At 48.0% G+C, this 27,460-nt stretch overlaps 1 protein-coding gene across 1 annotated transcript; it reads left to right on the forward strand.

Moving 5' to 3' along the window:
* The first annotated feature begins 261 nt into the window (after positions 1–261).
* Positions 262–27,064, forward strand: decr1 (2,4-dienoyl CoA reductase 1, mitochondrial). Its single transcript, XM_028580832.1, has 10 exons — positions 262–345; positions 2,819–3,027; positions 7,504–7,561; positions 10,488–10,574; positions 23,369–23,516; positions 23,767–23,866; positions 24,600–24,672; positions 25,056–25,202; positions 25,444–25,506; positions 26,766–27,064. Exons 1-10 carry the CDS (start codon positions 283–285, stop codon positions 26,823–26,825), a joined length of 1,008 nt encoding a protein of 335 aa, XP_028436633.1. The 5' UTR covers positions 262–282; the 3' UTR covers positions 26,826–27,064.
* The last annotated feature ends 396 nt before the right edge of the window (positions 27,065–27,460 follow it).

The raw sequence follows: 27,460 nt of genomic DNA on the forward strand, positions 1-27,460 counted from the left end.
AAACAGGAAACCCTTCACAATAAGAGTCCAGTCAACAGGATATTAACCTGAACACAGAACGGTTCCGCTATATATTATATTATATATATAATAGTATTATAATTAACAAATTTATTGTCGATCAGGGCAAGTTTAAAGTTTGTTTGTTCGTTCATCATCCGCAGAGTTTACAGACATTACGGTAACACGCGACCATCGTCAGGTTCTGGACTGAACCAGGTCCCCCCCCTCTCTCTCTCCAGTTGGTATAATCCGGTCAGAGATCGTCAGCTGTTAGACAAGATGGCGGCCGCCGTGTTCGGGAGGAGAGAACTTCTGAGATCAGTGACGACGTCAGTAAACAGGGTCAGAAACACGTTTATATATATATTAAAGTATTTAAACTTATACTACACAATACAGTCTTCATAACCGTTAGAACGGTGACGTCAGAGAGGAGCTGCCAAAACAATGTCAGTCATAATAATAATAATAATAATAATAATGAGTTTGTTAATAGTAATGTTTAAATCGTAACATGTTATTTGTATGCGGTTTAAATCCCAGAAACTCTTCATGTAGTTTAACCTTTCACCCAGTTTATCAGCACGCGCACAGCAGCTCCGAGTGCACGCGCATTCCCAATCCCAAGACTTGATCGATCCCTCAGGGACATGGTTTAGTTTAGACTTGATCGATCCCTCAGGGACATGGTTTAGTTTAGACTTGATCGATCCCTCAGGGACATGGTTTAGTTTCAGTAAGAGTAACAGAGCTGCAGGAAGACATGAAGTAGAAGTACGGGAGATTAGTTTACATTCTGTTGTATATATTATAATAATAATAAAAATAATAATTATAATAATAATAACAGTAATAATAATTATTATTATAATAACAGTAATAATAATTATAATAATAACAATAACAATAGTAATAGTAGTAATAATAATAATAGTAATGGTAATAAAAATTACAATAATAATAGTAATAATAATTATAATAATAATAATAATAATAATTATATTAATAGTATTAATAGTAATAATAGCACCTTTCTTCATGTAGCTGATATGTTGTTGCAAGTCATTATAGAGACGTAACCGGCTGTAACTAACAATTATTTTCATAGTCGATTATTTTCTAAATTAATGGATTAGTAGTTTGGTCTCTAAAATGTGGATCAGTGTTTCCTAAAGTCCAAGATGACCTCACATGATGTCACATGACGTCACATCACACATCTTGTTCTTTCCACAACTCAGAGATCTTGAGTTTTCTGTCCCAGAGGAGAGAAGACACTACGCTGACATCACACTAGTTTACCTGTTCTATCAGAAACTAAATGACTCAGACTGATTCATGATTATCAGAAGAGTTGGAGATTAATTTAAAAGTTGATGACTAATCGATTAATCTTTGCAGCTCTAGTGCTGTGAGACCAGTTTGAATTCTAAGCGAGTAACACTCAGAGCGAGGAGTTATTACGTTTAAAAGCCGCAGACAGGAAGGAGCTCCTGTGGTGCATTGTGGGTGTCTGAGTCTGTCTCTCTGTGGTGCATTGTGGGTGTCTGAGTCTGTCTCTATGTGGTGCATTGTGGGTGTCTGAGTCTGTCTCTCTGTGGTGCATTGTGGGTGTCTGAGTCTGTCTCTATGTGGTGCATTGTGGGTGTCTGAGTCTGTCTCTATGTGGTGCATTAGGGGTGTCTGAGTGTGGCTCTATGTGGTGCATTGTGGGTGTCTGAGTGTGGCTCTATGTGGTGCATTGTGGGTGTCTGAGTGTGGCTCTATGTGGTGCATTGTGGGTGTCTGAGTGTGGCTCTATGTGGTGCTTTAATTTTACTCGTGTTTTTTCCATGCGTCAGAGCCAGGCAAGCGTGAGCTGTGAGGGAGAGCGTGTAACACCAGAACCAGAACAGGGCAGACCGGTTTGTTTTTGCAGGTTTCTGGTTGTGATTTATAAAATCAATATAATAAAGTTCATAAATCTGACCACCAGGCGGAGCCATTAAATCCTCAGAGGGAAAACTAGTTTGGTGTTCAGATCACAGCAACAACATTTAAATATTATACATATTTTATATATATATATACAGTACAGGCCAAAAGTTTGGACACACCTTCTCATTCAAATATGTTTCCTTTATTTTCATGACTATTTACATTGTAGATTCTCACTGAAGGCATCAAAACTATGAATGAACACATATGGAATTATGTACTTAACAAAAAAGTGTGAAATAACTGAAAACATGTCTTATATTTTAGATTCTTCAAAGTAGCCACCCTTTGCTTTTTTTATTAATAAGGGAAATAATTCCACTAATGAACCCTGACAAAGCACACCTGTGAAGGTAAAACCATTTCAGGTGACTACCTCATGAAGCTCATTGAGAGAACACCAAGGGTTTGCAGAGTTATCAAAAAAAGCAAAGGGTGGCTACTTTGAAGAATCTAAAATATAAGACATGTTTCCAGTTATTTCACACTTTTTTGTTAAGTACATAATTCCATATGTGTTCATTCATAGTTTTGATGCCTTCAGTGAGAATCTACAATGTAAATAGTCATGAAAATAAAAAGGAAACGCATTGAATGAGAAGGTGTGTCCAAACTTTTGGCCTGTACTGTGTATATATATATATATATTATCCAAGATAATATATATTTCTGTCTAAAGGCTCCATAAAACTTTATAAAAGAGATTTATATCCAAAATATTTGTTGAAGGACGGATTTAGTTTAGTTGATTAATAAAGGTTTTTGACTCTTGAATCAGCAGACTGTATATAAATCAGATGAATGAACATTTCTATCTAACTAAGTGTTGTATTTTCAGTCCTGGTTCCACGGCGCGGGGGCGGTTCTGCAGCAGTCCGGTTCTGCCCCCCCCCAGGCGGCCCTCTTCCCGCCAGCTGAAGGCGCCATGCTGCCGACAGGAAGCTTCAACAACCGAGTGGCGTTCATCACCGGCGGCGGGACGGGACTGGGCCGAGCCATGACCACCACGCTGTCCCAGCTGGGGGCGCAGTGTGTCATCGCCAGCAGGTCAGAGGTCACCCCCCCAACCCTAAACCTGAGTCTGCCCAAAGCTGAACTATATTAGTTGTATTTATTCAGATCTATAAGTAGACATACTGTACATGTAGTGTCTCTCACTACAGATGCATTCTGGGATAGGAGTAATAAACTCTCTGAGTTGTTTACATTTCTTTAAACCAATCACAACGGTCCTGGGCGGCGCTGAGCTCTGGATGCAGCCACGGTGGCTCTGCTAAATAATCTCAATATTAAATGAAGTTAACTGTTGACACAATCCAGTAATGTGAGTTATTTAAATTAGCTGATACATGGTTAAACCTCATTGGCTCTTACCAGTGGATCGCTGGATACACCAATCAGTCCCAAAACCTCCCAGTTAGAGAGGAAATGACCTAACATATTCTTTATAAAACCTCCCAGTTAGAGAGGAAATGATCTAAACATATTCTTTATAAAACCTCCCAGTTAGAGAGGAAATGATCTAATATATTCTTTATAAAACCTCCCAGTTAGAGAGGAAATGATCTAACATATTCTTTATAAAACCTCCCAGTTAGAGAGGAAATGATCTAAACATATTCTTTATAAAACCTCCCAGAAATTATCTAATATATTCTTTATAAAACCTCCCAGTTAGAGGAAATGATCTAACATATTCTTTATAAAACCTCCCAGTTAGAGAGGAAATTATCTAATATATTCTTTATAAAACCTCCCAGTTAGAGAGGAAATGATCTAATATATTCTTTATAAAACCTCCCAGTTAGAGAGGAAATTATCTAACATATTCTTTATAAACCTCCCAGTTAGAGAGAAAACCTAACATATTCTTTATAAAACCTCCCAGTATTGATCTAAACATATTCTTTATAAAACCTCCCAGTTAGAGAGGAAATGATCTAACATATTCTTTATAAAACCTCCCATTTAAATAGGAAATGATCTAACATATTCTTTATAAAACCTCCCATTTAGGAAATGATCTAACATATTCTTTATAAAACCTCCCATTTAAATAGGAAATGATCTAACATATTCTTTATAAAACCTCCCATTTAAATAGGAAATGATCTAACATATTCTTTATAAACCTCCCAGTTAGAGAGGAAATGACCTAACATATTCTTTATAAAACCTCCCAGTTAGAGAGGAAGTGATCTAAACATATTCTTTATAAAACCTCCCAGTTAGAGAGGAAATGATCTAACATATTCTTTATAAAACCTCCCATTTAAATAGGAAATGATCTAACATATTCTTTATAAAACCTCCCATTTAAATAGGAAATGATCTAACATATTCTTTATAAAACCTCCCATTTAAATAGGAAATGATCTAACATATTCTTTATAAAACCTCCCATTTAAATAGGAAATGATCTAACATATTCTTTATAAAACCTCCCAGTTAGAGGAAATGATCTAACATATTCTTTATAAAACCTCCCAGTTAGAGAGGAAATGATCTAACATATTCTTAATAAAACCTCCCAGTTAGAGAGGAATGATCTAACATATTCTTTATAAAACCTCCCAGTTAGAGGAAATGATCTAACATATTCTTTATAAAACCTCCCAGTTAGAGGAAATTATCTAATATATTCTTTATAAAACCTCCCAGTTAGAGAGGAAATTATCTTATATTCTTTATAAAACCTCCCAGTTAGAGAGGAAATGATCTAACATATTCTTTATAAAACCTCCCAGTTAGAGGAAATGATCTAACATATTCTTTATAAAACCTCCCAGTTAGAGAGGAAATGATCTAACATATTCTTAATAAAACCTCCCAGTTAGAGAGGAGATGATCTAACATATTCTTTATAAAACCTCCCAGTTAGAGAGGAAATGATCTAACATATTCTTTATAAAACCTCCCAGTTAGAGAGGAAATTATCTAATATATTCTTTATAAAACCTCCCAGTTAGAGAGGAAATTATCTAATATATTCTTTATAAAACCTCCCAGTTAGAGAGGAAGCGATCTAATATATTCTTTATAAAACCTCCCAGTTAGAGAGGAAATTATCTAACATATTCTTTATAAAACCTCCCAGTTAGAGAGGAAATGATCTAACATATTCTTTATAAAACCTCCCAGTTAGAGAGGAAATGATCTAAACATATTCTTTATAAAACCTCCCAGTTAGAGAGGAAATTATCTAATATATTCTTTATAAAACCTCCCAGTTAGAGAGGAAATGATCTAACATATTCTTTATAAAACCTCCCAGTTAGAGAAATTATCTAATATATTCTTTATAAAACCTCCCAGTTAGAGAGGAAATGATCTAACATATTCTTATAAAACCTCCCAGTTAGAGAGGAGATGATCTAACATATTCTTTATAAAACCTCCCAGTTAGAGAGGAAATGACCTAACATATTCTTTATAAAACCTCCCAGTTAGAGAGGAAGTGATCTAATATATTCTTTATAAAACCTCCCAGTTAGAGAGGAAATTATCTAATATATTCTTTATAAAACCTCCCAGTTAGAGAGGAAACGATCTAACATATTCTTTATAAAACCTCCCAGTTAGAGAGGAAACGATCTAACATATTCTTTATAAAACCTCCCAGTTAGAGAGGAAATTATCTAACATATTCTTTATAAAACCTCCCAGTTAGAGAGGAAATGATCTAACATATTCTTTATAAAACCTCCCAGTTAGAGAGGAAATGATCTAAACATATTCTTTATAAAACCTCCCAGTTAGAGAGGAAATTATCTAATATATTCTTTATAAAACCTCCCAGTTAGAGAGGAAATGATCTAACATATTCTTTATAAAACCTCCCAGTTAGAGAGGAAATTATCTAATATATTCTTTATAAAACCTCCCAGTTAGAGAGGAAATGATCTAACATATTCTTTATAAAACCTCCCATTTAAATAGGAAATGATCTAACATATTCTTTATAAAACCTCCCATTTAAATAGGAAATGATCTAACATATTCTTTATAAAACCTCCCATTTAAATAGGAAATGATCTAACATATTCTTTATAAAACCTCCCAGTTAGAGAGGAAATGACCTAACATATTCTTTATAAAACCTCCCATTTAAATAGGAAATGATCTAACGTATTCTTTATAAAACCTCCCAGTTAGAGGAAATGATCTAACATATTCTTTATAAAACCTCCCAGTTAGAGAGGAAATGATCTAACATATTCTTAATAAAACCTCCCAGTTAGAGAGGAGATGATCTAACATATTCTTTATAAAACCTCCCAGTTAGAGAGGAAGTGATCTAAACATATTCTTTATAAAACCTCCCAGTTAGAGAGGAAATGATCTAACATATTCTTTATAAAACCTCCCAGTTAGAGAGGAAATGATCTAACATATTCTTTATAAAACCTCCCAGTTAGAGAGGAAATGATCTAACATATTCTTAATAAAACCTCCCAGTTAGAGAGGAGATGATCTAACATATTCTTTATAAAACCTCCCAGTTAGAGAGGAAGTGATCTAAACATATTCTTTATAAAACCTCCCAGTTAGAGAGGAAATGATCTAACATATTCTTTATAAAACCTCCCATTTAAATAGGAAATGATCTAACATATTCTTTATAAAACCTCCCATTTAAATAGGAAATGATCTAACATATTCTTTATAAAACCTCCCATTTAAATAGGAAATGATCTAACATATTCTTTATAAAACCTCCCAGTTAGAGAGGAAATGACCTAACATATTCTTTATAAAACCTCCCATTTAAATAGGAAATGATCTAACGTATTCTTTATAAAACCTCCCAGTTAGAGGAAATGATCTAACATATTCTTTATAAAACCTCCCAGTTAGAGAGGAAATGATCTAACATATTCTTTATAAAACCTCCCAGTTAGAGAGGAAATGATCTAACATATTCTTAATAAAACCTCCCAGTTAGAGAGGAGATGATCTAACATATTCTTTATAAAACCTCCCATTTAAATAGGAAATGATCTAACATATTCTTTATAAAACCTCCCATTTAAATAGGAAATGATCTAACATATTCTTTATAAAACCTCCCATTTAAATAGGAAATGATCTAACATATTCTTTATAAAACCTCCCAGTTAGAGAGGAAATGATCTAACATATTCTTTATAAAACCTCCCAGTTAGAGGAAATGATCTAACATATTCTTTATAAAACCTCCCAGTTAGAGAGGGAATGATCTAACATATTCTTTATAAAACCTCCCAGTTAGAGAGGAAATGATCTAACATATTCTTTATAAAACCTCCCAGTTAGAGAGGGAATGATCTAACATATTCTTTATAAAACCTCCCAGTCAGAACTTGATATTTTCAGCGTTTACAGTTGCTCAGAGGTTCTAGTTAATGATGAGCATAAAGTTAACTCAAACTAACGGACATTGGGAGGAGCTATCCAGTAAATAAACCGTTGATCTAGACAAATATACAGGACAGAAAACAACAAATAGAATCTGATTTTCTTTGTTTGGATTTTATTGTTCAGGAAGTTGGACGTCCTGCAGCAAACAGCCGAGGAGATCAGCAGTCAGACGGGAAACAAGGTGACAAACTCAACCAGACCATACCAGACCCAACCAGACTAAACCAGACCCAACCAGACCCAACCAGACCCAACCTGACCCTACCAGACCCTACCAGACTAAACCAGACCCAACCAGACCATACCAGACCCAACCAGACTAAACCAGACCCAACCAGACCCAACCAGACCCAACCTGACCCTACCAGACCCTACCAGACTAAACCAGACCCAACCAGACCCAACCAGACCCAACCAGACCCAGCCAGACCCAACCTGACCCAACCTGACCAAACCAGACCCTACCAGACCCAACCAGACTAAACCAGACCCAACCAGACTAAACCATGCTTACATGTGTCACTTTGTAGTTTGGTTTATTTGAAGCTAATGTTATTGATTATTTGCTGTTCTGAGTTTGGAGCTTCATGGTTGAATCTCTGAATATTGAATATTGAATAAGAGGGGGAAACACCAGAGCATGGGGAATGAGAGGGGGAAACACCAGAGCAGGGGGAATGAGAGGGGGAAACACCAGAGCGAAACACCAGAGCAGGGGAAATGAGAGGGGGGAACACCAGAGCAGGGGGAATGAGAGGGGGAAACACCAGAGCAGGGGGGATGAGAGGGGGGAACACCAGAGAGGGGGAAACACCAGAGCAGGGGGAATGAGAGGCGGAAACACCAGAGCAGGGGGAATGAGAGGGGAAACACCAGAGCAGGGGGAATGAGAGGGGAAACACCAGAGCAGGGGGGGAATGAGAGGGAAACACCAGAGCAGGGGGAATGAGGGGGGGGACACACCAGAGCAGGGGGAATGAGAGGGGAAACACCAGAGCAGGGGGAATTAGGGGGGGGGACACACCAGAGCAGGGGGAATGAGAGTGGGGAACACCAGAGCAGGGGGAATGAGAGGGGAAACACCAGAGCAGGGGGAATGAGAGGGGAAAACCAGAGCAGGGGGGAATGAGAGGGGAAACACCAGAGCAGGGGGGAATTTGAGGGGGAACACCAGAGCAGGGGGGGATGAGAGGGGGGAACACCAGAGCAGGGGAAATGAGAGGGGGGAACACCAGAGCAGGGGGGAATGAGAGGGGGAACACCAGAGCAGGGGGGATGAGAGGGGGAACACCAGAGCAGGGGGAATGAGAGGGGGAACACCAGAGCAGGGGGGATGAGAGGGGGGAACACCAGAGCAGGGGGAATGAGGGGGGGAAACACCAGGGCAGGGGGAATGAGAGGGGGAACACCAGAGCAGGGGGAATGAGAGGGGGAAACACCAGAGCAGGGGGAATGAGAGGGGGAACACCAGAGCAGGGGGGATGAGAGGGGGAACACCAGAGCAGGGGAAATGAGAGGGGAAACACCAGAGCAGGGGGAATGAGAGGGCGAAACACCAGAGCAGGGGGAATGAGAGGGGGAAACACCAGAGCGGGGGGAATGAGAGGGGGGAACACCAGAGCGGGGGGAATGTGAGGGGGGAACACCAGAGCAGGGGGAATTAGAGGGGGAAACACCAGAGCAGGGGGAATTAGAGGGGGAACACCAGAGCAGGGGGAATGAGAGGGGGAACACCAGAGCAGGGGGGGATGAGAGGGGGAACACCAGAGCAGGGGAAATGAGAGGGGGGAACACCAGAGCAGGGGGAATGAGAGGGGGAACACCAGAGCAGGGGGGATGAGAGGGGGAAACACCAGAGCAGGGGGAATGAGAGGGGGAACACCAGAGCAGGGGGATGAGGGGGAACACCAGAGCAGGGGGAATGGGGGGGAAACACCAGGGCAGGGGGGAATGAGAGGGGAACACCAGAGCAGGGGAATGAGAGGGGAAACACCAGAGCAGGGGGAATGAGAGGGGGAACACCAGAGCAGGGGGGATGAGAGGGGGGAACACCAGAGCAGGGGAAATGAGAGGGGAAACACCAGAGCAGGGGGGAATGAGAGGGCGAAACACCAGAGCAGGGGGAATGAGAGGGGGAATCGTAGAGGTGGAGATGTATCCTGAGCCAGGTGACAGCTGAAGACTCATAAAACATGAAGAGGGAACACCAGAGCAGGGGAAATGAGAGGGAAACACCAGAGCGGGGGAATGAGAGGGGAAACACCAGAGCGGGGGGGAATGAGAGGGGGAACACCAGAGCGGGGGAATGAGAGGGGGAACACCAGAGCGGGGGGGAATGTGAGGGGGAACACCAGAGCAGGGGGAATTAGAGGGGGAAACACCAGAGCAGGGGGAATGAGAGAGGGAAACATCAGAGAAGGTGAAATGAGAGGGGGGAACACCAGAGCAGGGAATGAGAGGGGGAACACCAGAGCAGGGGGGATGAGAGGGGGAAACACCAGAGCAGGGGGAATGAGAGGGGGAACACCAGAGCAGGGGGGATGAGAGGGGGGAACACCAGAGCAGGGGAAATGAGAGGGGAAACACCAGAGCAGGGGGAATGAGAGGGCGAAACACCAGAGCAGGGGGAATGAGAGGGGGAATCGTAGAGGTGGAGATGTATCCTGAGCCAGGTGACAGCTGAAGACTCATAAAACATGAAGAGGGAACACCAGAGCAGGGGAAATGAGAGGGGAAACACCAGAGCGGGGGGAATGAGAGGGGGAAACACCAGAGCGGGGGGAATGAGAGGGGGGAACACCAGAGTGGGGGGAATGAGAGGGGGGATGTATCCTGAGCCAGGTGACAGCTGAAGACTCATAAAACATGAACTGACACGCTAAATTAACATAAGTAAACTACTGTCTCTGTGTCTCTGTCTGTCTGTCTGTCTGTCTGTCTGTCTGTCTGTCTCTCTGTCTCTCTCTCTCTTTCTGTCTGTTTCTCTCTTTCGGTCTGTCTCTGTCTGTCTTTCTCTCACTCTTTCTGTCTGTCTGTCTGTCTGTCTCTCTCTCTCTGTCTGCCTGTCTGTCTCTCTCTCTTTCTGTCTGCCTGTCTCTCTGTCTCAGGTCCATGCGGTCCAGTGTGATGTCAAAGATCCCGCGGCTGTTTCTCGTTGTGTGGACCAGATGGAAGCTCTGACAGGACTTCCTGATGTGAGAGACACGTTTGTTTTCCTCTCTTTGTGAGCTCCGTCATTGGCTCCTTAATACATTCCCCAACGCATGATCCGCCTACACATGATCCGCCTCCACATGATCCCCCTGCACATGATCCCCCTGCACATGATCCGCTTCCACATGATCCCCCTGCACATGATCTGCTTCCACATGATCCCCCTGCACATAATCCGCTTCCACATGATCCCACTGCACATGATCCGCTTCCACATGATCGCCCTGCACATGATCCGCTTCCACATGATCCCCCTGCACATGATCCGCTTCCACATGATCCGCAGTGAAGCCCCCTACACATGATCCGCTTCCACATGATCCCCCTGCACATGATCCCCCTGCACATGATCCGCTTCCACATGATCCCCCTGCACATGATCCACTTCCACATGATCCCACTGCACATGATCCGCTTCCACATGATCGCCCTGCACATGATCCGCTTCCACATGATCCCCCTGCACATGATCCGCTTCCACATGATCCGCAGTGAAGCCCCTACACATGATCCGCTTCCACATGATCCCCTGCACATGATCCCCCTGCACATGATCCGCCTCCACATGATCCCCCTGCACATGATCCCACTGCTCATGATCCGCTTCCACATGATCCCCCTGCACATGATCCCCCTGCACATGATCCGCTTCCACATGATCCCCCTGCACATGATCCGCTTCCAGATGATCCGCTTCCACATGATCCGCTTCCACATGATCCGCAGTGAAGCCCCCTACACATGATCCGCTTCCACATGATCCCCCTGCAAATTATCTGCTTCCACATGATCCCCGTGCACATGATCCGCTTCCACATGATCCCCCTGCACATGATCCACTTCCACATGATCCCCCTGCACATGATCCGCTTCCAGATGATCCGCTTCCACATGATCCGCTTCCACATGATCCGCAGTGAAGCCCCCTACACATGATCCGCTTCCACATGATCCCCCTGCAAATTATCTGCTTCCACATGATCCCCGTGCACATGATCCACTTCCACATGATCCCCCTGCACATGATCCACTTCCACATGATCCCCCTGCACATGATCCGCTTCCACATGATCCGCAGTGAAGCTCCCTACACATGATCCGCTTCCACATGATCCCCCTGCACATGATCCCCCTGCACATGATCCGCTTCCACATGATCCCCCTGCACATGATCCCCCTTCCCCAGATCTGCTTCCACATGATTCATTTCCACATGATCCCCCTGCACATAATCCGCTTCCACATGATCCGCAGTGAAGCCCCCTACACATGATCCGCTTCCACATGATCCCCCTGCACATGATCCGCCTCCACATGATCCCCCTGCACATGACCCCACTGCACATGAGCCGCTTCCACATGATCCCCCTGCACATGATCTGCTTCCACATGATCCCCCTGCACATGATCCCCCTGCACATGATCCGCCTCCACATGATCCCCTGCACATGATGCCCCTGCACATGATCCGCTTCCACATGATCCGCCTACACATAATCCCCCTGCACATGATCCGCAGTGAAGCCCCCTACACATGATCCGCTTCCACATGATCCCCTGCACATGATCCCCTGCACATGATCCGCTTCAACATGATCCCCCTGCACATGATCCCCCTGCACATGATCCGCTTCCACATGATCCGCTTCCACATGATCCCCCTGCACATGATCCGCTTCCACATGATCCGCAGTGAAGCCCCCTACACATGATCCGCTTCCACATGATCCCCCTGCACATGATCCCCCTGCACATGATCCGCTTCCACATGATCACCCTGCACATGATCCCCCTGCACATGATCCGCTTCCACATGATCCACTTCCACATGATCCCCCTGCACATGATCCCCCTGCACATGATCTGCTTCCGCATGATCCACTTCCACATGATCCCCCTGCACATGATCCGCTTCCACATGATTCCCCTACACATGATCCGCTTCCACATGATCCGCAGTGAAGCCCCCTACACATGATCCGCTTCCACATGATCCCCCTTCACATGATCCGCTTCCACATGATCCCCCTGCACATGATCCGCTTCCACATGATCCCCTGCACATGATCCGCTTCCACATGATCTGCAGATGAAGCCCCCTGCACATGATCCGCCTCCACATGATCCCCTGCACATGATCCCCCTGCACATGATCCCCCTGCACATGATCCCACTGCACATGATCCGCTTCCACATGATCCCCCTGCACATGATCCGCTTCCACATGATCCCCCTGCACATGATCCCCCTGCACATGATCCCCCTGCACATGATCCGCTTCCACATGATCCCCCTGCACATGATCCCCCTGCACATGATCCGCTTCCACATGATCGGCAGTGAAGCCCCCTACACATGATCCGCCTACACATGATCCACAGTGAAGCCCCCTACACATGATCCACGGTGAAGCCGCCTACACATGATCCCCCTGCACATGATCACCTACACATGATCCGCGGTGGAGCCGCCTACACATGATCCGCGGTGGAACCGCCTACACATGATCCGCGGTGAAGCCGCCTACACATGATCCACAGTGAAGCCCCCTACACATGATCCGCGGTGAAGCCGCCTACACATGATCCACAGTGAAGCCCCCTACACATGATCCGCGGTGAAGCCGCCTACACATGATCCTCTTCCACATGATCCGCGGTGAAGCCCCCTACACATGATCCACGGTGAAGCCCCCTACACATGATCTGCGGTGAAGCCACCTACACATGATCCGCTTCCACATGATCCGCGGTGAAGCCCCCTACACATGATCCACGATGAAGCCCCCTACACATGATCCGCGGTGAAGCCCCCTACACATGATCCGCTTCCACATGATCCACGGTGAAGCCCCTTACACATGATCTGCGGTGAAGCCCCCTACACATGATCCGCTTCCACATGATCCGCGGTGAAGCCCCCTACACATGATCCGCGGTGAAACTCCCTACACATGATCCTTGGTAAATCCCCCTATACATGATCCGCGGTGAAGCCCCCTACACATGATCCGTGGTGAACCCCCTACACATGATCCGTGGTGAAGCCCCCTACACATGATCCGTGGTGAACCCCCTACATATGATCTGTGGTGAAACTCCCTACACATGATCCTTGGTAAATCCCCCTATACATGATCCGCGGTGAAGCCCCCTACACATGATCCGTGGTGAAGCCCCCTACACATGATCCGTGGTGAACCCCCTACATATGATCTGTGGTGAAGCCCCTACACATGATCTGCTGTGAAGCCCCCTACACATGATCCGCGGTGAATCCCCCTACACATGATCCGCGGTGAACCCCCTACACATGATCCACGGTGAAGCCCCCTACACATGATCCGCGGTGAAGCCCCCTACACATGATCAGCGGTGAACCCCCTACACATGATCTGCGGTGAAGCCCTCTACACATGATCCGCGGTGCAGCCGCCTACACATGATCCGCGGTGAAGCCCCCTACACATGATCCGCGGTGAAGCCCCTTACACATGATCTGTGGTGAAGCCACCTACACACGTTCCGCTTCCACATGATCCGCGGTGAAGCCCCCTACACATGGTCCGCGGTGAAGCCCCTACACATGATCCGCTTCCACATGATCCGCAGTGAAGCCCCCTACACATGATCCGCGGTGAAGCCCCCTACACATGATCTGCGGTGAAACCCCCTACACATGATCGCGGTGATCCCCCCACACATGATCGCGGTGAAGCCCCTACACGTGATCCGCAGTGAACCCCCTACACATGATCCGCGGTGAAGCCCCCTACACATGATCCGCGGTGAACCCCCCTACACATGATCCGTGGTAAACTCCCTACACATGATCCATGGTGAAGCCACCTACACATGATCTGTGGTGAAGCCTCCTATACATGATTCGCAGTGAACCCCCTATACATGATCCACTGTGAACCCCCCTACACATGATCCGTGGTGAACCCCCTACACATGATCCGCAGTGAACCCCCCTACACATGATCCGCTGTGAACCCCTCTACACATGATCCGTGGTGAACCCCCTGCACATGATCCGCATTGATCCCCCTACACGTGATCCGCGGTGAAGCCGCCTACACATGATTCACAGTGAAGCCCCTACACATGATCCGCGGTGAAGCCCCCTACACATGATCCACCTACACATGATTCACAGTGAAGCCCCCTACACATGATCCACGGTGAAGCCGCCTACACATGATCCCCCTGCACATGATCACCTACACATGATCCGCGGTGGAGCCGCCTACACATGATCTGCGGTGAAGCCGCCTACACATGATCAACAGTGAAGCCCCCTATACATGATCCGCGGTGAAGCCGCCTACACATGATCCGCTTCCCCATGATCCCCCTGCACATGATCCGCCTCCACATGATCCCCCTGCACATGATCCCACTGCTCATGATCCGCTTCCACATGATCCCCCTGCACATGATCCCCCTGCACATGATCCGCTTCCACATGATCCCCTGCACATGATCCGCTTCCACATGATCCGCAGTGAAGCCCCCTACACATGATCTGCTTCCACATGATCCCCCTGCACATGATCCCCCTGCACATGATCCGCTTCCACATGATCCCCCTGCACATGATCCCCCTGCCCCAGATCTGCTTCCACATGATTCATTTCCACATGATCCCCCTGCACATGATCCGCTTCCACATGATCCGCAGTGAAGCCCCCTACACATGATCCGCTTCCACATGATCCCATTGCACATGATCCGCCTCCACATGATCCCCCTGCACATGATCCCACTGCACATGAGCCACTTCCACATGATCCCCCTGCACATGATCTGCTTCCACATGATCCCCCTGCACATGATCCCCCTGCACATGATCCGCCTCCACATGATCCCCTGCACATGATCCCGCTGCACATGATCCGCTTCCACATGATCCCCCTACACATAATCCCCCTGCACATGATCCGCAGTGAAGCCCCCTACACATGATCCGCTTCCAAATGATCCCCCTGCACATGATCCCCCTGCACATGATCCGCTTCAACATGATCCCCCTGCACATGATCCCCCTGCACATGATCCGCTTCCACATGATCCGCTTCCACATGATCCGCTTCCACATGATCCCCCTGCACATGATCCGCTTCCACATGATCCGCAGTGAAGCCCCTTACACATGATCCGCTGTGAAGCCCCCTACACATGATCCGCTTCCACATGATCCCCCTTCACATGATCGGCTTCCACATGATCCCCCTGCACATGATCCGCTTCCACATGATCCCCCTGCACATGATCCGCTTCCACATGATCCCCCTGCACATGATCCGCTTCCACATGATCTGCAGTGAAGCCCCCTACACATGATCCGCTTCCACATGATCCCCCTGCACATGATCCCCTGCACATGATCCGCTTCAACATGATCCCCCTGCACATGATCCCCCTGCACATGATCCGCTTCCACATGATCCGCTTCCACATGATCCACTTCCACATGATCCCCCTGCACATGATCCGCTTCCACATGATCCGCAGTGAAGCCCCCTACACATGATCCGCTTCCACATGATCCCCCTGCACATGATCCCCCTGCACATGATCCGCTTCCACATGATCCCCCTGCACATGATCCGCTTCCACATGTTCCACTTCCACATGATCCCCCTGCACATGATCTGCTTCCGCATGATCCACTTCCACATGATCCCCCTGCACATGATCCGCTTCCACATGATTCCCCTACACATGATCCACTTCCACATGATCCGCAGTGAAGCCCCCTACACATGATCCGCTTCCACATGATCCCCCTTCACATGATCCGCTTCCACATGATCCCGACTGCACATGATCCGCTTCCACATGATCCCCCTGCACATGATCCGCTTCCACATGATCTTCAGTGAAGCCCCCTACACATGATCCGCTTCCACATGATCCCCCTGCACATGATCCGCCTCCACATGATCCCCCTGCACATTATCCCACTGCACATGATCCGCTTCCACATGATCCCCCTGCACGTGATCCGCTTCCACATGATCCCCTGCACATGATCCCCCTGCACATGATCCGCTTCCACATGATCCCCCTGCACATGATCCCCCTGCACATGATCTGCTTCCACATGATCCCCCTGCACATGATCCGCTTCCACATGATTGGCAGTGAAGCCCCCTACACATGATCCGCCTACACATGATCCACAGTGAAGCCCCCTACACATGATCCACGGTGAAGCCGCCTACACATGATCCCCCTGCACATGATCACCTACACATGATCCCTGGTGGAGCCGCCTACACATGATCCGCAGTGAAGCCCCCTACACATGATCCGCGGTGAAGCCGCCTACACATGATCCACAGTGAAGCCCCCTACACATGATCCGCGGTGAAGCCGCCTACACATGATCCTCTTCCACATGATCCGCGTTGAAGCCCCCTACACATGATCCACGGTGAAGCCCCCTACACATGATCTGCGGTGAAGCCACCTACACATGATCCGCTTCCACATGATCCGCGGTGAAGCCCCCTACACATGATCCACGATGAAGCCCCCTACACATGATCCGCGGTGAAGCCCCCTACACATGATCTGCTTCCACATGATCCACGGTGAAGCCCTTTACACATGATCTGCGGTGAAGCCCCCTACACATGATCCGCTTCCACATGATCCGCGGTGAAGCCCCCTACACATGATCCGCGGTGAAACTCCCTACACATGATCCTTGGTAAATCCCCCTATACATGATCCGCGGTGAAGCCCCCTACACATGATCCGTGGTGAACCCCCTACACATGATCCGTGGTGAAGCCCCCTACATATGATCCGTGGTGAAGCCCCTACACATGATCTGTGGTGAAGCCCCCTACACATGATCCGCGGTGGAGCCGCCTACACATGATCCGCGGTGAAGCCCCTTACACATGATCTGTGGTGAAGCCACCTACACACGTTCTGCTTCCACATGATCCGCGGTGAAGCCCCCTACACATGGTCCACGGTGAAGCCCCTACACATGATCCGCTTCCACATGATCCGCAGTGAAGCCCCCTACACATGATCCGCGGTGAAGCCCCCTACACATGATCTGCGGTGAAACCCCCTACACATGATCCGCGGTGATCCCCCTACACATGATCCGCGGTGAAGCCCCCTACACATGATCCGCAGTGAACCCCCTACACATGATCCGCGGTGAAGCCCCCTACACATGATCCGCGGTGAACCCCCCACACATGATCCATGGTAAACTCCCTACACATGATCCATGGTGAAGCCACCTACACATGATCTGTGGTGAAGCCTCCTATACATGATTCGCAGTGAACCCCCCTATACATGATCCACTGTGAACCCCCCTACACATGATCCGTGGTGAACCCCCTACACATGATCCGCAGTGAACCCCCCTACACATGATCCGCTGTGAACCCCTCTACACATGATCCGTGGTGAACCCCCTGCACATGATCTGCATTGATCCCCACTACACGTGATCCGCGGTGAAGCCGCCTACACATGATTCACAGTGAAGCCCCCTACACATGATCCGCGGTGAAGCCCCCTACACATGATCCACCTACACATGATTCACAGTGAAGCCCCCTACACATGATCCACGGTGAAGCCGCCTACACATGATCCCCCTGCACATGATCACCTACACATGATCCGCGGTGGAGCCGCCTACACATGATCTGCGGTGAAGCCGCCTACACATGATCAACAGTGAAGCCCCCTACACATGATCCGCGGTGAAGCCGCCTACACATGATCCGCTTCCACATGATCCCCCTGCACATGATCCGCCTCCACATGATCCGCTTCCACATGATCCCACTGCTCATGATCCGCTTCCACATGATCCCCCTGCACATGATCCCCCTGCACATGATCCGCTTCCACATGATCCCCCTGCACATGATCCGCTTCCACATGATCCGCAGTGAAGCCCCCTACACATGATCTGCTTCCACATGATCCCCCTGCACATGATCCCCCTGCACATGATCCGCTTCCACATGATCCCCCTGCACATGATCCCCCTGCCCCAGATCTGCTTCCACATGATCCGCAGTGAAGCCCCCTACACATGATCCGCTTCCACATGATCCCATTGCACATGATCCGCCTCCACATGATCCCCCTGCACATGATCCCACTGCACATGAGCCACTTCCACATGATCCCCCTGCACATGATCCGCTTCCACATGATCCCCTGCACATGATCCCCTGCACATGATCCGCCTCCACATGATCCCCTGCACATGATCCCGCTGCACATGATCCGCTTCCACATGATCCCCCTACACATAATCCCCCTGCACATGATCCGCAGTGAAGCCCCCTACACATGATCCGCTTCCACATGATCCCCCTGCACATGATCCCCCTGCACATGATCCGCTTCAACATGATCCCCCTGCACATGATCCACCTGCACATGATCCGCTTCCACATGATCCGCTTCCACATGATCCGCTTCCACATGATCCCCCTGCACATGATCCGCTTCCACATGATCCGCAGTGAAGCCCCTTACACATGATCCGCTGTGAAGCCCCCTACACATGATCCGCTTCCACATGATCCCCCTTCACATGATCGGCTTCCACATGATCCCCCTGCACATGATCGGCTTCCACATGATCCCCCTGCACATGATCCGCTTCCACATGATCTGCAGTGAAGCCCCCTGCACATGATCCGCTTCAACATGATCCCCCTGCACATGATCCCCCTGCACATGATCCGCTTCCACATGATCCGCTTCCACATGATCCGCTTCCACATGATCCCCCTGCACATGATCCGCTTCCACATGATCCGCAGTGAAGCCCCTACACATGATCCGCTTCCACATGATCCCCTGCACATGATCCCCCTGCACATGATCCGCTTCCACATGATCCCCCTGCACATGATCCGCTTCCACATGATCCGCTTCCACATGATCCCCCTGCACATGATCTGCTTCCGCATGATCCACTTCCACATGATCCCCCTGCACATGATCCGCTTCCACATGATTCCCCTACACATGATCCACTTCCACATGATCCGCAGTGAAGCCCCCTACACATGATCCGCTTCCACATGATCCCCCTTCACATGATCCGCTTCCACATGATCCCGACTGCACATGATCCGCTTCCACATGATCCCCCTGCACATGATCTGCTTCCACATGATCTTCAGTTAAGCCCCCTACACATGATCCGCTTCCACATGATCCCCCTGCACATGATCCGCCTCCACATGATCCCCCTGCACATGATCCCACTGCACATGATCCGCTTCCACATGATCCCCCTGCACATGATCCGCTTCCACATGATCCCCTGCACATGATCCCCCTGCACATGATCCGCTTCCACATGATCCCCTGCACATGATCCCCTGCACATGATCTGCTTCCACATGATCCCCCTGCACATGATCCGCTTCCACATGATCGGCAGTGAAGCCCCCTACACATGATCCACCTACACATGATCCACAGTGAAGCCCCCTACACATGATCCACGGTGAAGCCGCCTACACATGATCCCCCTGCACATGATCACCTACACATGATCCGCGGTGAAGCCGCCTACACATGATCCACAGTGAAGCCCCCTACACATGATCCGCTGTGAAGCCGCCTACACATGATCCACAGTGAAGCCCCCTACACATGATCCGCGGTGAAGCCGCCTACACATGATCCTCTTCCACATGATCCGCGGTGAAGCCCCCTACACATGATCCACGGTGAAGCCCCTTACACATGATCTGCGGTGAAGCCACCTACACATGATCCGCTTCCACATGATCCGCGGTGAAGCCCCCTACACATGATCCACGATGAAGCCCCCTACACATGATCCGCGGTGAATCCCCCTACACATGATCCGCGGTGAAGCCCCCTACACATGATCCGTGGTGAACCCCCTACACATGATCCGTGGTGAAGCCCCCTACACATGATCCGTGGTGAACCCCCTACATATGATCCGTGGTGAAGCCCCTACACATGATCTGCGGTGAAGCCCCCTACACATGATCCGCTTCCATATGATCCGCGGTGAAGCCCCCTACACATGATCCGCGGTGAAACTCCCTACACATGATCCTTGGTAAATCCCCCTATACATGATCCGCGGTGAAGCCCCCTACATATGATCCGTGGTGAACCCCCTACACATGATCCGTGGTGATGCCCCCTACACATGATCCGTGGTGAACCCCCTACATATGATGCGTGGTGAAGCCCCTACACATGATCTGCTGTGAAGCCCCCTACACATGATCCGCGGTGAATCCCCCTACACATGATCCGCGGTGAACCCCCTACACATGATCCGCGGTGAAGCCCCCTACACATGATCCGCGGTGAAGCCCCCTACACATGATCAGCGGTGAACCCCCTACACATGATCCGTGGTGAAGCCCCCTACACATGATCCGCGGTGGAGCCGCCTACACATGATCCGCGGTGAAGCCCCTTACACATGATCTGTGGTGAAGCCACCTACACACGATCCGCTTCCACATGATCCGCGGTGAAGCCCCCTACACATGGTCCGCGGTGAAGCCCCTAAACATGATCCGCTTCCACATGATCCGCAGTGAAGCCCCCTACACATGATCCGCGGTGAAGCCCCCTACACATGATCCGCGGTGAACCCCCTACACATGATCCGCGGTGAAACCCCTACACATGATCCGCGGTGATCCCCCTACACAAGATCCGCGGTGAAGCCCCCTACACATGATCCGCGGTGAACCCCCTACACATGATCCGCGGTGAAGCCCCCTACACATGATCCGCGGTGAACCCCCCTACACATGATCCGTGGTAAACTCCCTACACATGATCCATGGTGAAGCCACCTACACATGATCTGTGGTGAAGCCTCCTATACATGATTCGCAGTGAACCCCCCTATACATGATCCACTGTGAACCCCCTACACATGATCCGTGGTGAACCCCCTACACATGATCCGCAGTGAACCCCCCTACACATGATCCGCTGTGAACCCCTCTACACATGATCCGTGGTGAACCCCTGCACATGATCCGCATTGATCCCCCTACACGCGGATCTGCGGTGAAGCCGCCCACACATGATTCACAGTGAAGCCCCTCACACATGATCCACGGTGAAGCCCCCCTACACATGATCCCCTGCACATGATCCCACACATGATCCGCGGTGGAGCCGCCACACATGATCTGGCGGTGAAGCCGCCCACACATGATCAACAGTGAAGCCCCCACATTATGATCCGCGGTGAAGCCGCCTACACATGATCCACAGTGAAGCCCCCTACACATGATCCGCGGTGAAGCCGCCTACACATGATCCGCTTCCACATGATCCGCGGTGAAGCCCCCTACACATGATCAGCGGTGAAGCCGCCTACACATGATCCGCTTCCACAAGATCCGCGGTGAAGCCGCCTACACATGATCCGCTTCCACATGATCCGTGGTGAAGCCCCCTACACATGATCCACGGTGGAGCCGCCTACACATGATCTGCCTACACATGATCCATGGTGAAGCCCCCTACACATGATCCACGGTGAAGCCCCCTACACATGATGCGCGGTAAAGCCACCTACGCATGATCCGCGGTGGAGCCGCCTACACATGATCCGCGGAGAAGCCGCCTACACATGATCCACGGTGAAGCCCCCTACACATTATCCACGGCGAAGCCCCCTACACATGATCTGCGGTGAAGCCCCCTACACATGATCCGCTTCCACATGATCCACGGTGAAGCCCCCTACACATGATCCGCGGTGAAGCCCCCTACACATGATCCGCTGTGAACCCCCTACACATGATCCGCGGTGAAGCTCCCTACACATGATCCGCAGTGAACCCCCTACACATGATACGCGGTGAAGCCCCCTACACATGATCCGCGGTGAAGCCCCCTACACATGATCCGCGGTGAACCCCCCTACACATGATCCGCGTTGAAGCCCCCTACACATGATCCGCGGTGAAGCCCCCTACACATGATACGCGATGAAGCCCCCTACACATGATCCGTGGTGAAGCCACCTACACATGATCCGTGGTGAAGCCTCCTATACATGATCCGCAGTGAACCCCCCTACACATGATCCGCTGTGAACCCCCCTACACATGATCCATGGTGAACCCTTTACACATGATCTGCAGTGAACCCCCCTACACATGATCCGCGGTGAAGCCCCCTACACATGATCCGTGGTGAACCCCCTGCACATGATCCGCAGTGAACCCCCCTACACATGATCCGTGGTGAAGCCCCCTACACATGATCCGCGGTGAAGCCCCCTACACATGATCTGCGGTGAAGCCCCTTACACATGATCCGTGTTGAAACTCCCTAAACATGATCCGCGGTGAAACATGTCCAGGCAAAATAGAATAGCAAAAGATGTGTGTCATTTTGACACAAATACATTTAATAAATTATATGTTGATCTTTGGAAGTCTCTAGGTTTTGACATAAATGCAGATATAAATGTCATTTATATCGCTCGCCAGCAGGTTTCCAGCAGCTCGTCAATACGTTGACAAACCTAGACACTAAATTTTGACAATTTTAAAAGCGAGGCAGCTAACTTTGTGGGCCATATAAATGTAAAGTGGTCACGTTTTCCTGGACCCTGATGGGAATATTTTCAGTGATATAGCTATAACTATGTGGTGGTCATGAACCTGATGCTGTGTCTTGATTAGTCTTAGTGATCATCAACAACCTTTGCTGCTGTGTCTTGATTGGTCTAGGTGATAATCAACAACGCAGCGGGAAACTTTGTGTGTCCGTCAGAACGTTTGTCTCCAAACGGCTGGAAGAGCATTACGGACATCGTCCTGAACGGGACGGCCTTCATCACCCTGGAGCTGGGCAAGAGACTGATCCACAAACAGAAAGGTACAGACATCACCATGTCCTGTCCCTGATGAGAGAAGACACTAGAACATATTCACATTTAACTAGCTGACATCACACAAGTTTACCTGTTTTATCAGAAATGACTCAAACTGTTTAATAATTATCAGAAGAGTTGGAGATTAATTTAATAGTTCATAACTAATCCGTTCATGGACTCAGAGTCTGATAGTTGGAGACTTTGAGTTAGTTTGTCTTTCTGAGAGTTCATATTCATGTTGTTGTTGTTCAGGTGCGTCCTTCCTGGCCATCACCACCATCTACGCCGAGTCTGGTTCTGGTTTCGTGGTGCCGAGTGCGTCGGCGAAGGCTGGAGTCGAGGCGCTCTACAAGTCAGTCTGACCTTAAACCTTTGAGCTCCTATCAGACAGTTATATACAGCGGGGAAAATAAGTATTGAACTTGTCAACATTTTTCCCAGTAAATATATTTCCGATGGGGCAATTGGAACGAAATTATCACCAGATGTCAGTAACATCCCAAGTAATCCACACATACAAAGTTATCAAAACATGTCCATGACAAAGGTTGTGTAACAAAGTGGACTGATAATGGGAATAAATATTGAACACATGAAGAAAAAGGGGTGTAAAAAGGCATGGGAAACCAATAAACCAGCTGAAATCTGTCAGTATTTAAGAAGCAATCATGCCCCCTATTAGTGCAAATTAATTAATTAGTCCTAACTGATGGCCTATAAAAAGGTTTCTCATTACCAAGGTGTCACTCAAGAAGCAGTTCATGATGGGTAAAAGCAAAGAGCTGTCCCTAGACCTTTGCAAGCTTATTGTAGAAAAACACACGGATGTCATTGGTTACAGACGAATATCTAAACTTCTGAAAGTTCCAGTGAGCACTGTTGGGGCCGTTATCCGGAAGTGGCATGAACATTATTTCATCATTAACCGGCCACGACCAGGTGCTCCACGCATTATTTTCCCCACTGTTATTTCTTTCTGTATTTATTGTTAATTTCATGTTAATGTTTAATATGTTTGTATTTGCACCATACCGTTGGTATGTTGAATGTGGTTGCCATGGTAACATAGGTGTTGTGTGTGTCAGGTCTCTGGCTGCAGAGTGGGGGCGTTACGGACACAGGTTCAACATCATCCAGCCTGGACCAATCAGAACCAAGGTACCACCCCTCCGAACACATCTGAAGTGTCTGTGATTGGTTGATTGTCTGTGATTGGTTGATTGTCTGTGATTGATTGATTGATTGATTGATTGGTTGGTTGTGATTGATTAGTTGTCTGTGATTTGTTGGTTGTGATTGATTGGTTGTCTGTGATTAATTGGTTGTGATTGATTGATTGGTTGATTGGTTGTCTGTTATTGGCTGGTTTTGTGTGATTGATTGATTGGATGTCTGTGATTGGCTGGTTGTGATTGATTGATTGATTGGTTGTCTTTGATTGGCTGGTTGTGTGTGATTGATTGATTGGTTGTCTGTGATTAATTGATTGATTGATTGGTTGATTGGTTGTCTGTGATTGGCTGGTTGTGTGTTGTGTTCAGGGAGCGTTCAGCCGTCTGGACCCGACCGGAGCCTTTGAGAAAGCGATGATAGATCGGATTCCGACCGGCCGACTCGGAACTCCGGCGGAGATTGCTAACCTGGCGGCGTACATGAGCAGCGACTACGCTACCTGGATGTCTGGAGCCGTAAGTCTAGCAGGCTTTAAATACACCCAGACCAAGACTCAGACCCAGACCCAGACTCAGACCCTGACCCAGACCCAGACCCTTTAGAGTTTAGACTGATCCCAGACCAGTGTTTAGACTGATCTCAGACCAGTGTTTAGACTGATCCCAGACCAGTGTTTAGACCGATCCCAGACCAGTGTTTAGACTGATCCCAGACCAGAGTTTAGACTGATCCCACACGTTGTGTGTTTGTTTCCAGGTGATCCGGTTCGATGGAGGAGAATACGTGTCGATGGCCGGAGAGTTTAACGAGCTGCGCAGGGTGAGTGTCACACAGAAATATTTCCCTCAGAAACACTGAGCATCACACTGAAATGTTTCGCTCAGAAACACTGAGCGTCACACTGAAATGTTTCCCTCAGAAAAACTGAGCGTCACACTGAAATATTTCCCTCAGAAACACTGACAAGTGTAGATATAAAGTGACACAAGGAGGTTTTTCTGTGAGAACAGACAGTGTCATGTCATTTCTCCGACGCTCCATTGTTCCAACTTCTCAATAACCTGAAAAATTCCCTTTGGTCCTCCAGCCCACTAGTCCGACGTCCATTTGTTTCGAAAAAAATAAACCCTCTGCTCCAACATCCCATTGTTCCGACCATATAGGCTTTTGTGGATCACCTCCCATAAGATAACGTAACCCCATTTGTACAGGTCCAATCCCCTGACCAATCCCCTATCATAACCCTAACCACTCAAGGTCAAATGCCTAACCCCGACCCAGTAGTGGAGTGGCAATGGGGAGAGTCAGGACTTTTCCCGCTGGGCCGGTAGTGTTTTGAGGCCGCGAGGGCCGGTCTTGTAATAGTTACACATTGGGAGTTCTTAGCAACACCAAGTGGCGGCCTGGTGTGCGGCCGCTGTTATGGGGTGTGATCCACAAAAGCCTATATGGTCGGAACAATGTGATGTTTTTTTCTAAACAAAGGGACGTCGGACTAGTGGGCTGTTTTTATCAGCATCTTGGTCTTAGTTCTGATAAACATGACTACAGCACTAGGCATGCTACGGAGGGCAGATTCACATTACCTAAAGTAAGAACAAACAAAGGGAAAAATACCGTAGTATATATGATTCATTGGAATATAATGCCTAGTCATGTCATTCAAGAAAATAGAAAATCTCAATTCAAAGTATTACATAAAGACAATCTCCTAGCTGAGCAGAACTCTGTATTGGCTTATACTTAATGAATGCTGTTAGTATCATTGAGGATTATTATGTGTGCATTTGCTTGGTCATATTATTAGTGAACAATATCATAATCTCTTCTCTACGATCTGTGAATAATTTAAACTAGGTCCTGTGTTGTGTTGAATGTAGTTTTGTTAGTGGTTGTTTTTAATGTAATGATGCACGGCAATGTATAGCTGCACAAGTTTTGGGTGGACTCCAGGAAAAATAGCTGTGGCTATGGCCCCAGCTAAAAGAGATTCCAATAAATCAAATCAAATCAAATCTGTGTTTGTGTGTCAGGTGACTAATATATAAATACTTCTGATACCTGTGTTTGTGTGTCAGGTGACTCCAGATCAGTGGAAGATGATGGAGGCGATGATCAGGAGCACCAAAGGATCCTAAAAACACAACTACCAATCAGATCACCGCGTCCACCTGTTGATGTCATGATGATAGAACGACTGATCTGTGAACTGGAATACCCTAAAGCCAGTTAGCATGTTAGCCAGTTAGCATGTTAGCCTGTTAGCCTGTTAGCTTGTTAGCCTGTTAGCCTGTTAGCCAGTTAGCATGTAGCTGCTCAGTGTAAACACAGAAAGATGTTTCTGAAGTTTGATAATAAAACAAATGTAACCCAGAAAGTGTTTGTTATTTAAAGATGAAGGACATACGAGGGTTCCTCTTCACTGGGACGGCAAAGAAAACTAAAAATAGTTTTTAATTTAACTTTCAGCTCGTATTTCAGCTTTCCGCTGCACACACGCACACACACACACATACACACACACAGACACACACAGACACACTGTGGTAGTATTTATGGTGGCGGTGTAAAGAGCAGTTATGTAACCCAAGTCAGCAGTGACATGTCGCTGCTCTGAAGTTTCTTACACACGCCCTGTGCTTCGCCATGACAACGTGGATTGACATGACGTACATCGCCATGACGATGTGCATCGCCAGGACGACGTACATCGTTATGACATAGAGTCTGATTCTATCTCTTTATTGTCGGATAGTTTCTGGATTCCACTTAA

The sequence above is a fragment of the Perca flavescens genome, chromosome 6, assembly GCF_004354835.1.
Source record: "Perca flavescens isolate YP-PL-M2 chromosome 6, PFLA_1.0, whole genome shotgun sequence".
In the NCBI taxonomy this organism is placed as follows: domain Eukaryota; kingdom Metazoa; phylum Chordata; class Actinopteri; order Perciformes; family Percidae; genus Perca; species Perca flavescens.

Bases quoted from the DNA above. Each gene is read 5' to 3' on its own strand.
- decr1 (XM_028580832.1), top strand. From the start codon at position 283: ATGGCGGCCGCCGTGTTCGGGAGGAGAGAACTTCTGAGATCAGTGACG. The intron at 23,517-23,766 runs GTACAGACATCA...GTTGTTGTTCAG, and splicing joins ACTGATCCACAAACAGAAAG to GTGCGTCCTTCCTGGCCATC. The intron at 25,507-26,765 runs GTGAGTGTCACA...TTTGTGTGTCAG, and splicing joins AGTTTAACGAGCTGCGCAGG to GTGACTCCAGATCAGTGGAA.